Genomic DNA, 16,409 nt, shown 5'->3' on the forward strand with positions numbered 1-16,409 from the left:
ATTAAATTATTATTTAATAATTATTTATTCGCCAATTGTACTTTTTTGTATTTAATGTCTTACATTTTTTGTGTACAATAAAGCTCTCTTGCTAAAGCTAAAACTCTCTTTCTCTCTATACTCTCCTTCTCCTTCCTCTCCTCCTTTTCTCTCTTGATTATTAAAGTCAGGCGCGAAGCTGTAACGCAGCTTATAATGTGGACTTTTACTTTTTTCTTCTTTTTTCTTTTCTTTTTTATCTTTGAAGGATTACTGGTGGGTCCTGAGGCAGGTTTCAGCAGGACAGGTGGGCGAGCAAGGGCTCAGCCAGGATCCCCACCCTGTTGGCCCTGTTTGCACCGTGAAGCAGTAATGCGTTTCAGCTTCAACGGTGGGGCAGTCGTTGTACTATAAAACTTCAGACTTAGAAGTCATGGTTCAATGTGAATGGCGGAATTTACATTGTTGATGTCTATGGACTACGGTAACGACTAATCACCGAGTCGTGAGCTTGTAGACCCATCTAAGTAAATAAAAAAGAAAAAAACTTCGATCCGAAAGATTCCGTTACGTAGATAGAGACAGGTCAAAGGCAATGAAGTCGCTTGTAAAAAATGGTACAGTGTGTTCACAGCCTAATCTAAATGCAGCGAGTTGTGGACGCGCGATATTCAACCTTATGGATGGAGTTTAAAGCTACTTTTCCTATCATTCCTGTTGGCCGCTACTGATTCCTGTGTTATGAAAAATTAGTCGTACAGGAGTGTGTCGTTTGACGCTGCCGAATTTCGTAGTGTATTTTATTTCGGTACTGGGAATTTTCAGGGGAATTCGTTTGAGATGAATCGATCATCTGTATTTTATCTTTGCAATGAACGGAACAAAGTTTACTCATAAGAAATTTTTTTGGCAAGTACATATAATTTGATTATGGAATGAATTACTACCCTCAAACGTGTTTCCCGAGCGCTCTGAACATCCTCGTATTAATGTGGATGCAAAATATTCCTAAGCGGTACGCAATTGCTCAGCCATTTTATCCATAAGCACCTTTTTTTTCCTTTTTTTTCTACCTATGCTGATAGCCTTGAGAGGCTATTTCAGCTTCGCCGTGACGTGTAGGTGAGCTCACGGAGCTCAAAACCGGGAGTGTTGCTAACACTGGCCCTAGCAAGAGCAGTGCTTCGCAGAATCTACCACCGGATCGGAAACGCGACCCACTGAGAAAATCCGGCGAGAAACTCAGTGACCTGTGTCTATGGGTTAATTTACTTGTTGAGCCCTTCGTCGCAAGTGACGGGTTTGGCGAGGACGGTGACCGGTACTTGAGGTACCTAAAAGCACTGTTAATCGGATGGATCCGTAATGATGTGACGGGCGAACAATACGCTCATAATAATGCATATACATTTTTAGGGGTTTGGTTTTTTTTTGTTTTTGTTTTATATACGCACAGCTCACCTGATGGTTAGTGGTTACCGTCGCTCAAGGGCGTCAGCAATGCCAGGGGCAGAGCCAAGCCGCAGCCTATACTATAATCGCGCGATTTTTATTCTTTCACTGCGAATGTCGAATGTGGACACGATATTATTCCTTAGATAGCTTCTACATGCCTACGGGTTTCTAAATCAGTTTTGGCGTACACAAAAATGTCAGATATCAAAAAGATGAACAGTACAGTAAATGAGTGAAAAAAAAACTACACTGGTGATTCAATAAAGGAATCCATAATTGGTGTTGAAATATTCATTCGTTATTTACAATTGTTTCATTTCATTGTTTTCAGTGAACGGAAGTTAAATTTATATGTAAATATGAAATATTAAAACAGTCAAGGACAATTATAGTCTTTTCTGTTACTTTTATATTTCGTTTCTTTCTGATAGTACCTATTCTATTTTTGGTGTTATCAATAAAATGCTATATGCTATTTTCACTTGGTTATTTTGAAACTGAAAAAGCTAATATATTTCAGCGCTGTACTTAAAATTGCCACGAAAACAAGGAACAAATATTATTCCCATTTGAATTTTAACGTAAATGTTTATAACAATAACAATGCAGATCATAGTACTGAAAATGGATTAAGCAAGAGATATAATGTGAGTGAGTCACTCTCTGTGAGTTCGCCTATACTTATATATCTACTAAGCTTAATATAGTTGCCCACTGAGTTTCTCGCCGGATCTTCTCAGTGGGTCGTGTTTCCGATCCGGTGGTAGTTTCTGCGAAGCGCTGCTCTTGCTAGGGCTCGTGTTAGCAACGTCATCAGGTTTGAGCCCCGTGAGCTCACCTACTAGTTAAGGCTACGCTGATATAGCCTCTTAAGGCTACTAGCCTAGGTAGGAAAAAAAAGCGTTTCGGTTTGAAGGGTGGGGCAGCCGTCGTACCTATACTTCAGACCTTAGAACCTATATCACAAGGTGGGTGGCGCATTTACATTGTAGGTGTTTATGGGCTCCAGTAACCACTTAACACCAGGTGGGTTGTGAGCTCGTCCACTCATCTAAGCAATAAAAAAAAACTTCTTTGAATGAGCAACAATAAATTGAGTATTTTGTAAGGACTTAATTTGATGCATGATTTGTGTATAGCTGGTCTAACGTATCGTTTGACTATTTCTAGAAGTGTCTTACAAGTCTGAAATAATCATTAGAATGTATTATTTAGTTCTTTTTGTTACTGCAAAAGCTTAACTATACGTAGCTCGTTCTACAATATATATTTTCAGTGATTTCCTCGAATATTAAAAAGCTCACACTCATTCGAATCGTAAGCCTCATTTTGATTTAAAAAAATATTAAATTCAACTAACCTCTTTTTATATTGGAGAGCAGAGCAAACAGAACCTGTGGTGTGGATGCAAGTCACAAACCCTTTGCCAGCTTGACCCAATAAAACTCAATTATTCACTTTGTGGGGAGAACTGTTGCACAATTTTTAAAGCGGACCACACACTAGCGAGCGATTTAATAAAACTAGCAATATTTCTTTATTATTTGTAAATTAGTATTTAGCTAGTATTAGCTGACCCGGCAGACTTCGTAGTGCCTCAATCGATAAATAAAAAATCTAAACTTCTGTATAAAATAAACTTAAAACAAACAAAATAAATCCGTCCGACGGGGGACACATCAAAGGGAAAGCATAATTGTTATTTTTATTTAATTCCGAGCATTTTCATATTTATTCACCTTTTAAACCTTCTCTGGACAAATAATTAAACAAATAATTCAGAACCAAAATTAGTCAAATCGGTCCAGCTGTCACCTACTAGTTAAGGTTACGCTGAAATAGCCTCTCAAGGCAATCAGATTAGGTAGGAAAAAAAAAAAGATAGAACTTTAAAAAGAACTTTAAAAAAAACACAACAAAAAAAATCGTGAAACTGACCACAAACAATCCCGCAGAAATCTCTTTCCGCAAAAAAGAATAACAGTTTTAAAAAGGTTTCGTTGAATTAATAAAAAAAACTCAATGCAAATGAACGGTACTGTGTTAGACCGAAATTATGTATTTCAGCAGTCCCTTGTCATGGCCACTAACCTTGTTGTGATATATGGTATATGTAAACCATTATAATTAGAGCTGCAACGCTGGGCGATTTTGTTAATTGTTGAACGTAATTTGAAGGTCATATTGAACTGGTGTTAGCGTTAGAACGTTAAAGATAGGTTGAGTAAGGTTGCTTATAATCTGGTGTGAAATTGCACAGACTCAGTTCAATGTGAGGTTAAAAACCTTGAGGCGTGAGTATTGTAATGATGTTAATCTTTTTTTTAATGCTCAGATGGGTGGACGAGCTCACGGACAACCCGGTGTTAAGTGGTTACTCGAGCCCATAGACATAGCATTACTGCTTCACGGCAGAAAGAGGTGGGGCGGTGTTTTCCCGTGCGGACTCAAAACGTCCCATCACCAGTAAAAATATTGTTAACTAAAGGTAAAGGTAATTAAAGTTTATTTTATGGTGCAATCTCTAGTTATTTATTTTAAAATTTACATTATCCGATATTTCGTATACGATTATCGTAGACTCAGTATAAGTACGTCAGGTTTACGATTTGCAAAAATCTTGGCTAAGGGATCTTTAGTGATAGGCTCCGCTGTGCCGCATTGTTAATTTCCCTAAGCGACTATAGTCTCGTCTGTCTACTTTTTTGCTTATCTATAGCTAGTAACCTCGAAGAATTATGGATTAGCTTCACTGGACGTGTAGACCAACTCACGGACTCAGTCTGGAAATTTTACTAACTCTAGCCCTAGCAAGAGCAGTGCTTAGGACAATCTATTACCGGATCGGAATCGCGACCCACCAAGAACATCCGGCGATAAACTCAGTAGACTTATGTCTATGACTACAATAAAATTTAATGGAATTGAGTCCGAGACGGCTACATTTTTTTTTATTGCTTAGATGTGTGGACCAGCTCACAGCCCACCTGGTGTTATGTGGTTACTGGAGCCCATACTCATCTATGACGTAAATGCGCCACCCACCTTGAGATATAAGTTCTAAGGTCTCAGTATGATTACAACGGCTGCCCCACCCTTCAAACCGAAACGCATTACTGCTTCACGGCAGAAATGGGCAGGGTGATTGTACCTACCCGTGCGGACTCACAAGAGGTCCTACCACCAGTAAATATGTTATATCGAACTACAGTAACTTAAACTTCAAATTAATTAATTCATAGATGTATGACCGACCTTATGGGTACTTGAATTAATTCTATTCTATTCTTCATAACGTTTGTTTAACTAACTTCAACTGTCGTGAGAGTTTTGTGTTCTACTCTTAAATCCTTGTCGTAATTGGCTAGTTAAAATGATTTGCATTGCCCATCATAGCATGCATTGACGGTACTATGCCTAACATGCACCATGCACGATCGACAGAAGTACCGATTGTAAAAAAAGAATTGGATAAACGCCGCACGAATCTAAAGAACACAAACAGACATGGAAGTCTGCAAATGTTTCAGTATATGGTGGTAGGGCGTAGGGGTTCGAAGTCGTCGTGGCCTAAAGGATAAAGACGTCCGGTGCATTCGTGTTGAGCGATGCACCGGTGTTCGAATCTCAGGCGGGTACCAATTTTTTCTAATGAAATACGTACTCAATAAATGTTCACGATTGACTTCCACGGTGAAGGAATAACATCGTGTAATAAAAATCAAACTCGCAAAATTATAATTTGCGTAATTACTGGTGGTAGGACCTCTTGTGAGTCTGCGCGGGTAGGTACCACCACCCAGGCTATTTCTGCCGTGAAGTAGTAATGCGTTTCGGTGTGAAGGGTAAGGCAGCCGTTGTAACTATACTGAGACCTTAAAACTGATAATATATCTCAAGGTGGGTGGCGCATTTACGTCGTAGATGTCTATGGGCTCCAGTAACCACTCAACACTAGGTGGGCTGTGAGCTCGTCCAACCAACTAAGAAAAAAATGTGAATCCTCTTTAATAGTGTTACGAACTGGGGCTCAGAATTAATAAGAACTCTTAACCGGAATACCCTTAAGGTAAAGATCAGTACCAAAATCCACTTCTTCCCTTTTTTGAAGGTGATCCGTTTCTCGCTTCGCTTTGAGTGATAGCACTGTGTTTATCGTCTATGCCATATTTTTAATTCGTTTCGTCTATGTCTACATTGTTCCAGAACATTCAATTAATTTTTTCCTACCTATGCTTGAGAGGCTTTGGCTATTGCCTTGAGAGGCTATTTCAGTTTAAGCATCAGCCGACGATTTTCCGCTAAAACTGTAAAACATTCGAAATATTTCAAAGAATTAATACGTGAAGCAAAAACTTTGTATCCCTTTTTACGAAAATTGCGCGGACGGAGGAGTATGAAATTTTCCACACTTATAGAGAATATAGAGAAGAAGTGCACAACGCTATTTTTTTTTAAAATAACGCATAAAGGATACATTAAATCAATAAAGAAAACATTACACACACTACATACCATGTATTTGACGCACACACGCATGCATACTATTTACATATTGTCAAACTTTTGTTCTTGACGTCTGTGGACAAATTGAGAATAGATTAAATATTGTTTGTCTTTATTAATATTTTTTTATAGAGTAGCCTTGGCGAAATTTGTGATTATAGAAGTATAAAATACAATCATAATAGTGTACAAACTTACAATTCCAATTAATTATACCTAGTCGAATTTCGACTACTGCGGGACCTCTAGTATTTCAAAGAATATAATGACAAATTAAAACACGAGACCAAACCGTAAAATCTGTTTTAATCATGCCCCAAGAAAACCGAAGAAAACACTTGGAATACAGTGTACGAGTGGTTACAATGAGAAACAAGTTTTTAATTTGTTCGTTAGTTTCCTCCGGAGAAACTCTGAAAAGGCTGGACCCGCGTGATAAGTATAAATGGACTGGTGTTATAAGGAGTAATCTTATGTACCTTTGATTGAACGAAATTCAATCTCATACTAGCTTTTTTGACGTGACAACGTCTTATAATTCGATGGAGCCGGCTGCATGCACGAAAAAACATGACTCATGCGGCGTTACCTCGCTCTGAGGCGTTCCATTTAAGGCTTGAAGTGCAAGCGAGAGCGCGCAACGAGCGACAAAGAGGCACAACCGGCCTCTGCGTTCGGCAGCGTTCGACATCTGTCTCTCTCCTACTTGAGTGAGCGATGCATCCGCGTGGACAGCTGCTATACAATAATAAAATTCAAAGCCCATTCACACTTGTAAAATAACTATGTACATTGTAAAAAAAAATTGACATAATTGTATTTGTATTACAAATAAATGTAACTTGATCAATTCAATAGTGTTTCCATTTACCTCCTTCTCTATATCCATACAAAATATCTATCAAACAAATAAAATTAAAATTTTCTTTTGAAAAATGAAACCATTCCATCAGTATTTTTTATGACGTTGTCACGTTCAACTATCGTCAGTAAACTGCCTTTACAGACAACCGTTTTTTTTCTTACCTATTCTAGTAACCTGGTGACGTTTGCTAACACTAGTCCTAGCAAGAGCAGTGCTTCACAGAATCTACTACCGGATCGGAAACGCGACCCACTGAGAAGATCCGGCGAGAAACTCAGTGGGCTGGGTCTGAGGGAAAAAAGGCGATGCAGCGCTTTGAAAATATTATACCAGGGCACTGTGATCGCCAATCAGCACTTATTCGTGTTAGGGGCACTGGTAGCTTCTTACTAGTAGCTATCACCATCCTGCTTATTTCTTCCGAATTTTCTAAGACAGTCATGCCTACTGTTTGAAGAGTACAAAAGATGGACGCCAAATAGAGCGGAAACTAGTATAACCAATGATAAAATAAAAAACACTTATATTATCATTTAATCTTTTGAGCATTCCGTTACTCATCTAACAGAGCTGTAAAATATTAACGAGCATGAGATGAAAACTTAAAACTAAAGTTTAAGTAAACCTTTCTGTTGAATAAGATTCCTTAGAAACAATACTGGCCACTGTAAAATCGTACCAAGTAGGTCGTTATACGTTCGTCACCCGCTTCTATCAATAAACGGGTAATTCACTGACGTTTCCTACGATCGCCCGGCTGTACAGGGCACGAGCGAAAGCGATTTACATCGTAATTTAACGATCCTTGCTTGGTTATATTACGTAGTTTTACGACGTAATTTGCTATCGGAGTCCGTTCGACAAGGTCTCAATAGTCTAACATTTGTTATAGGCTGTTAGGAGATAGTAAAATGTTCGTACGTACGTAGATTTGTGAATTTTGACCAAAGTATGATTTCGCGTTTATCCTTCATGGTGAAAGTCAGCTGTGAACTAGGGTTAAGTAGTGTTCGATTCACAGAAAATCATATCTTACTTAATAGGCCACGAAAATTTTTGAGTAAACTTATGCAGAATCTATAAAATAATAATAATAATAATAAATAACTGTGAAAAAATTACGCATGGTCATTCGGTCCTAATTTAGGGTTTCCTCTGCTAAGGGTACCAGAGACTGACATTATATACTTATATACGTTTTCTGATAATAAACACCCAGACAACGATCAAACGTGTTTATCACACAAATGTTTGCCCGATTTGAGAATTGAACTCACAACCTTCGGCATAACAGTCCGGGCTAATAGTGAAAACTTTTATTTTTATTGCTTAGATAGGTGAACGAACTCACGGCCCATCTGATGTTAAGCGGTTACCGGAGGCCATAGACATCTACAATGGAAACGCCGCCACCCACCTTAAGACATGAGTTGTAAGATCTCACTTTTAACAGTACAACGGCTGCCCCGCCCTTCAAACCGAAACGCATTACTGCTTCACGGCAGAAATAGGCAGGGCGGTGGTACCTACTCTTGCGGACTCACAATACTTCCTACCACCAGTAATTACGCAAATACCATCTATACTTCTTAATATTATAAAGCTGAAGAGTTTGTTTGTTTGAACGCGCTAATTTCAAGAACTACTGAACCGATTTGAAAAATTCTTCCAGTATTAGATAGCCCATTTATTGAAAAAGGCTATAGGCTATATAACATCACGGTAAGACCAATACTATTGGAGCACTAATAAATAATGTTTCAAAATAGGGGTTTAAATAGCTCCTTAACATTATATAATTCAAAAATATCCTCACTTTCTACGTAAATGAAGTGGGGGTAAAATTTTGCGTTATGCCAAAGTAACTATTCCACGCGGATGGAGTCACGGGTAAAAGCTAGTAAGATAATAAGATGTTTACCGTAAGATTGCTAACGAAAATGTTAGTAGCGTCGTGTAAATTTTTAATTATGTAGTCTCCGTTCTCGCTTACAACTTAGACCGCTCCGGCCCCACGATCGTCCGGCCGTCACTCACTGGAAATGTGCGATTATGTCGCAACCAAACGCACTGAAGTCGCTGCTCTTACGCAAGTGGTGCTGAGCGACCGGAATTGCCCCTTGAACGTTACAGTTCTTGAAGTTTATTGTTACTTACGAAATATCCTTCGTACGTATGTTATGCTGTTTGATACAACCGGAGTTGTTTCGTTCGAATAAGTCGATAATTATTTATTTATTACGTTGATGTTTTTTGATGTTTAAATGCTTTAGAGAGAGTGAGAGAGAGAGAGAGAGAGAGAGAGAGAGAGCAATTGGTACAATATCGGTCTTATCGCAAAAAAAATTAACTGGTGGTAGGACCTCTTGTGAGTCCGCGCGGGTAGGTACCACCGCCCTCGATCAGGTGGCGCGCCGCCTCTACATGGGGGTGGTGCGGTCGATGGCACTATACGGTGCGCCCGTATGGTGCCACGCCCTGACCCGCCAGAACGTCGCCGCGCTGCGACGTCCGCAGCGCGCGATCGCGGTCAGGGCGATCCGAGGATACCGCACCGTCTCCTTCGAGGCGGCGTGCTTGCTCGCCGGGGCGCCACCCTGGGACCTGGAGGCGGAGGCGCTCGCTGCCGATTACCGGTGGCGTAGCGACCTCCGCTCTAGGGGGGAAGGGCGCCCCAGCGAAGGTGTAGTTCGAGCGCGGAGGCTCCACTCTCGGCGGTCCGTGCTGGAGGCGTGGTCTCGCCGCTTGGCGGACCCGTCGGCCGGCCTCCGAACCGTCGAGGCGGTCCGCCCGGTTCTCGCGGACTGGGTGGGCCGCGACCGCGGATGCCTCACCTTCCGGCTAACGCAGATGCTTACCGGCCATGGTTGTTTCGGCCGGTACTTGCACAAGATAGCCGGAAGGGAACCGACGGCGCAGTGCCACCACTGCGCGGACCGCGACGAGGAAGACACAGCGGAACATACATTGGCGCGTTGCTCTGGATTCGACGAGCAACGCGCCGCCCTCGTCGCGGTCATAGGTGAGGACCTCTCGCTGCCGCGCGTCGTGGCTACGATGCTCGGCAGCGACGCGTCCTGGAAGGCGATGCTCGATTTCTGCGAGTCCACCATCTCGCAGAAGGAGGCGGCGGAGCGAGAGAGGGAGAGCTCTTCCCTTTCCGCACCGATCCGTCGCCGTCGAGCCGGGGGCCGGAGGCGGGAATACGCCCGTACGTCCCGGCCCCTGTAGGTGGCGGCCTCCCCCCGGTGAAGGTCAAGGGGCGACCTGAGGGGGTGAGGCCGCGCGGCGCGCTACCAGCACTCTAGCGCGCTGCCGTGGAGTGAATAGAGCGACCGGTCGACGGTGTATCGCGTCCCGACCCGGCAGGCTGGTTCTGGTCCAGCGGGGTATTCCGGGACACCAGCGGCACCGTCTGGGCGGCCCGACGGGCTGCCGTACCGAGACGGCCGACGTTTCAGAGCCTTCGATTCGCCTCGAAGGCTCCGTCGGCTGGGCGTCCTTGGGGTGAGCCGCGCCGTCTGGTTGTAGTGTTGACCGCGGTAGCCCCCCTACCTCATCCGGGTTCTGACCTCGGAGGGGATCGGACGTCGGGTGTAAGAGTGCAGGGGAGTCGTTTAGTGGGTGGGTCCTAAAATCCTTGGGCCCGCGGTCTGCTCACAACACCATGCAGACCGTTGAGTCTCACATACCCCGCGCGCCCCTCTTGCGCGGGGACCTCGTAGCAGGTTCGGCCCTCTACCCGAAAAAAAAAAAAAAAAAAAAAAAAAAAGGTACCACCGCCCTGCCTATTTCTGCCGTGAAGCAGTAATGCGTTTCGGTTTGAAGGGTGGAGCAGCCGTTGTAACTATACTGAGATCTTAGAACTTATGTCTCAAGGTGGGTGGCACATTTACGTTGTAGATGTCCATGGGCTCCAGTAACCACTTAACACCAGGGGGGGCTGTGAGCTAGTCAATCTATCTAAGCATTAAAAAAAGTGTCATAGTATAAGTTACAATTATTATCTAATTCGATTAATGGTTATTCGATTGCAGAACGAACGTTAACCCTTGAAATTTTAATTCGTTGTTCCAGAATGAGGTTGAGCGGTATACTGGGATTGCTCCTCGCGTTAAAACTATCAGAGGGTCAGTGGAGGTGTCCATCGTTAAGCAGCAGACCGGCGGCCGAGTGCTCCTGCGACCTGCCTCACACGTTGAGGTGTACCGGTGACCACACGGCGTTACAAGTACGTTTACATCGTCTCAAACTTTTTCGTCTGTGTGTTGCATGTCGCGTGACGGTCGGCTGCGGAGTAGGGATAAAGTGAAAGGCGCTCGTTAGAGCAGCCAAGACCGGTGCCTATAGTTTGCAGCAGCTGACCGTGTAGTGTATAAGACTATTACTCATTTGTGTCAGTGCTCCACACTATTTTGTTTTTGTTTTTGTCAGTGTTTAATGTAAATGTTGTTTGTCAAAGTTAAATGTCTATAATGTGAAAAAAGTTTCACTTTTACCGTGGTTTCATAAAACCACACAATCCTTTTTTTATAAAGCTTAGATGGGAGGACGAGCTCACTGCTAACCCTCTGTTAAGTGCTAATCGGAGCCCATAGACATCTACAACGTAAATGCCGCCACCTATCTCGGGACATGAGGCGTAAGATCTCAGTTTTAACGGCCGCCCCACCCTTCAAACGCATTATTGCTTCACGGCAGAAATAGGCAGGGAGGTGATACCTACCCGTGCGGACCCACAAGACATCCTACCGCCGGTGATTACGCAAATTATAATTTTGCGGGTTTGATTTGTATTACACGATTTAATTCCTTCACCGTGGAAATCAATCGTGAACAATTGCTAATTACGCATATTTCATTAGAAATATTGGTACCCGCCTGTGGGATTCGAATATCGATGCTTCGCTCGGCACGAGTGCGCCGGGCGTTTTATGTCCTTTAGGCCACGACGACTCCATATTTTCGTACGTTCGAATTAATTGATTAATTTAATTAAATGCTTTAGTGACGCTCCCTGAAATAAACGTGCATATGTTGCGATAGATAAACAATTTGCGGTAAAATTTGTCCGAAATACGTAATACACCGAAGCGCTAAGCGTTTGGCGTTCGATATCTTTGAATATTCTTAGCATTTAGCATCAAGATTAATTGTTCAATCAGTGGATAGTATTTAGTGGGGCGTGATCTCACCCGGCTCAAAGTCGGGGTTTGTACAGGTGCCAATCGACTCGGCTTTGTGTACGTAGCGTCTGCTGAATTGTGACGGAAAGGACCCAACTATTTGTTTTAGAATGCTATCAAACGAACTGTGTGCTCAGTTCGAGTTTTTTAACGTTCTCGATAGCGTAAAAGTTAACTTAAGTTTGTATGCAGTTGGAGCAGCGCCCCTAGCGGCAAATGTAGTAAGCGTTTGAACTCCATACAAATTTGAGTTAACTTTTACGACATCGAGAACGTTAAAGAACTCGCACTAAGCACACTGAATAATGGTTCGAATACATAAATTTCTTAAATTTGATTTTTATACCTCATTTATCTATATACACAAAGAGTGTGGTGCATCTCTGTTTCAAGAGGGCGTTAAAAGACTTGCTCATAAAGTTCTTGTTAGCTCATAAGTTGTTTTTTTAAGTGGTTATTGGAGCCCATAGACATCTACGTAAATGCGCCACCCGCCTTGAGATATAAGTTCTAAGATCTCACTCAGTATAGTTACATACAACGGCTACCCTTCAAACCGAAACGCATTACTGCTTCACGGCATAAATAGACAGGGCGGTGGTACCTACCCGCGCGGACTCACTAGAGCTCCTACCACCAGTAATTACGCAAATTATAATATTGCGGGTTTCATTTTTATTACACGATTTTTAGTTCAGCCGGTAAAAAGAACGAGCCACTGTCCAATGTTTATAAACTATTTTTGTGCGAAATTTTATTCAAATTCATTCAGATATGAGTGCATAATTGAGTTACAGAACATCCAAGTACACGTCTTTTCGCATGTACGTGTTTCATTAACCAGAAATGTAATGTAAATAAACGAGTCACATGTCATTAGTGTTCCGTTACTTTTTTTTTATTCTGTTACATTTCACACGCGAATAAAATCAATAAAATACAAATCAAATGTGACTTTCTGTTGTTATCATGTTAACGCATTCACAGCGGGCGTCCTGTTTGAATAGGCCATTTTAGATATATATTCATCTCTTTCTTACACTAAATTAAATTGATGTTACGGTCTCCGTGCGACAAGGAAATCTACATTTTTCTTAGGCAAGGGAGATCGTAGCCCATCGTTTCGCTCTCAAGGTACTAATCACCATGTGTATTCGTTTTCTGAAGACGTTCGAACATCCTTTACCATACCCACAGACACAGCCCACTGAGTTTCTCGGCGGATCTTCTCAGTGGGTCGCGTTTCTTGCGTTGGTAGTAGATTCTGCGAAGCACAGCTCTTGCTAGGGTCAGTGTTAGCATCACTCTAGTGTGAGCCACGTGAGCTCACCTACTAGCTAAGGTTACGCTAAAATAGCCTCTCAAGAAAAAAAAATCGGTATCCTTTTAAATTGATGGATCCGAAACGAGAACCGAAAGTAGGGGCCCAAGAAAAGGTATTGTTTCGGCGTCGACGTTTGTCGGCACAATACAAATACTGCCGATAATGGAGAGGCTTTTGGGCCATTTGATATCCTATATTGTGTGCTGCAGGTTATTTCATATCAATACTTCTCTTTTAAGTGTTAATAAACTGTATTCTGGGTTATTTTATTTATTTATATCCATCCTGATAACAGTATTCATAGAGGTCGTTAAAGAGTTCGACGTGAAACCTAACTCATACTTCAGCCCGCAGAGTTTCTCGGCGTATTTCCTCAGATAGTAGATTCATTCGCAAAACAGTTGCTTTTGAGCTCATAGGTCTCCGTCCGGTCACCGTACTCGTCGAACCCTTCGCTTGCGACGAAGGGCTCGACTAGCGAATTAACCCACAGACACAGCCCACCGAGTTTTTCACCGGATCTTCTCAGTGGGTCGCGTTTCCGATCCGGTGGTAGAATCTGCGAAGCACTGCTCTTGCTAGGGTCAGTGTTAGCAAGACTCTGGTTTGAGCCCCGTGAGCTCACCTACACACGATAGGGTGAAGCTGAAATAGCCTCTCAAGGCTATCTGCATAGGTAGGAAAAAAAAAGGCGCTCGGGCAGCTGTTAGCAAATGACACTCCTCCTGACTAAGCCAGTGCGCCTGTTCTGACAGAGCTGGTTTGGGTTGAACTGGATGGAACTGGTTTTCGGACCACCAGTAACTCCACCTTCAAATAAAACCCTTAATTTTAACATATGCTACAATGTAATACAATATATTTAAACGTATCGAATTCTTTATCGTTACAAATGTATTTTGATGTCAATACGATGTAGCAAATTATTTGCTCTGATATTATTCAGTGCGATTGATTTATATGTATCCATACGCCATATAAATTATTAATATAACGAATGTAAAAGTATGTGATCTTTGTTTGTCTTTCTTTCAAGTGGAAATGAAGCTATAAATTTTAACAAAAGTGTTAGTTTTAGGTTAGGAGATTGACGTAGGCAACTTAGACTATGACGACCATAACCGCGGGTAACAGCTCTTATAAAAATATATTAGACTCCTTATAACCTGTTAGGATAATACTCTTTATACATTACTGGAATCTTAAGGTGCTTTAGAAGAAATCATACAAACAATTATTTAACTGACTTCATCGCTTATGGGTAAAAATACTGTGACGAGAAACTTGAAGTCACAAAAAATATATATTAAATCCGCCAAAATTTTAATTCACATAATTACGGGTGGTAATTATGATATCTTGTGAGCCTGCGCTGGTTGGTGCAATTTGCCTATTTTTGCTGCGAAGGAGTAAACCATTCCAGTTCTATGGGTGAGGCAGCCCTTGTATTGTACTCGTAGAGCCGAGACTTCGAACATTCGACTTCGACATGAGGTCTTAAGGTGGATTGGACTAACGTATTTACGTTTTCCTCCGTCATAGCTATTACAATTTTTCCTATCTCCGCTAGCAGACAAACTTCCACATTTCCACAGAATTGGCAGCCCTATTCTTGCACAGTTTTGTTTTATCAGACAAATTCATTATAACGTTTTGTGCATTTAGATAATCGGACGTCATCTTCGAGAGCAGAGGGCGAGAAATAAGAACACCGCCATATCATTATTGGACTGCGCTTTGCGAGGAGTTACTGTACTCACTTCGGCGTCAGTGCAAGAGTTAGCTGGTGTTGGACTGCACGGGCTGGTGATTTCTTCAGGAGACATCAGACGAGTACAGCAAGGAACGTTTGTTAGTCTTTCGTCTACACTAATGGCTTTGGGTGAGTTAGTAAAAGTTGATAGGAACATTGGTTGTACTTATTGTAATGTAAGCCTTAGAGTACAATATAGGTCACCGTTGCCCTACGTAGGGCACTGGAGTAATTATATCGATTTTTGGTACTAAAACACTGGAATATCTAGTAAACTCTGGGAAAGAAGTTTTGAAGTTTTGAAGTCGTCGTGGCCTAAAGGATAAGACGTCCGGTGCATTCGTATGTGGCGATGCACCGATGTTCGAATCCCGCAGGCGGGTACCAATTTTTCTAATGAAATACGTACTCAACAAATGTTCACGATTGACTTCCACGGTGAAGGAATAACATCGTGTAATAAAAACCTAACCCGCAAAATTATAATTTGTGTAATCACTGGTGGTAGGACCTCTCGGGAGTCCGCACGGGTAGGTATCACCACCCCGCCTATTTCCGCCGTGAAGCAGTAATGCGTTTCGGTTCGAAGGGTGGGGTAGCCGTTGTAACTATACTAAGACCTTAGAACTTATATCTCGAGGTGGGTGGCGCATTTACGTTGTAGATGTCTATGGGCTCCAGTAACCACATAACACCAGGTGGGCTGTGAGCTCGTCCATCCATCTAAGCAATAAAAAAAAATAAAAAGATGAATCCGAAGATACTGAGAATGAATGTATTCCTAAGATACTTAAAATACAAAAAAATACATCAACAAATAAAAGAAAGCAAAGCTAGACTATAGAACCGCTTAGTAATAGCAATCGATATACATAATTATTTCAGTGCTCCACGTAGGGCACTACTGATCTACACGGCAGTCAAAGGGTTAATGTCAAAATTCTTTAGATTAATATCGTAGTAATATTTTTTTTATTCCACTGACCAAAAAAGAGATTGTTTTTTTTTTGTACAAAATATGTACTCATTAGAATTGCAAGTGAATATTGTTTACCGCTAATGTTAAGGTGTAATACTTTTCTGGTTTTAAGGGTTACCCCAACCCTTGTGTCGTTATGAACAAGAGTAAAATTAGAGTAGTGATCACATATAAGACAAGTTTTTTTATATCTATTGTGTAATTATGTAGTATCTACATCTATAGTGATATATAAATCTACAGTGGTTTTTACGGATGTTCCATTATAACTACTGAACCATGCATCCGATTGATTCGAAACTTGGTATCCATGTAGAAAATACATGTACTTAATGAATAGGCTAATATTTATATGAGTGTTG

The 16,409-nt window shown here is 41.7% G+C and overlaps 2 protein-coding genes across 2 annotated transcripts in view; one reads left to right on the forward strand and one right to left on the reverse strand.

The window, feature by feature from the left end:
- The window catches only part of Llp1 (lysozyme-like protein 1), a 29,182-nt gene extending 26,284 nt beyond the window's left edge, over positions 1-2,898 (reverse strand). The window contains exon 1 of the mRNA XM_089738977.1: positions 2,795-2,898. The gene's annotated coding sequence lies outside the window, so the exon portion shown is untranslated. The remainder of the gene's footprint in view (positions 1-2,794) is intronic.
- The window catches only part of LOC114243414 (Leucine-rich tendon-specific protein), an 85,410-nt gene that overhangs the window by 48,715 nt on the left and 20,286 nt on the right, over positions 1-16,409 (forward strand). The window contains exons 2-3 of the mRNA XM_089738976.1: positions 10,883-11,036; positions 14,981-15,197. Of these exons, the coding sequence (XP_089595102.1) occupies positions 10,884-11,036; positions 14,981-15,197 (370 nt within the window). The 5' untranslated portion in view covers position 10,883. The remainder of the gene's footprint in view (positions 1-10,882; positions 11,037-14,980; positions 15,198-16,409) is intronic.

Source organism: Bombyx mandarina, chromosome 28 (genome assembly GCF_030267445.1).
Source record: "Bombyx mandarina strain Sakado chromosome 28, ASM3026744v2".
NCBI lineage: Eukaryota > Metazoa > Arthropoda > Insecta > Lepidoptera > Bombycidae > Bombyx > Bombyx mandarina.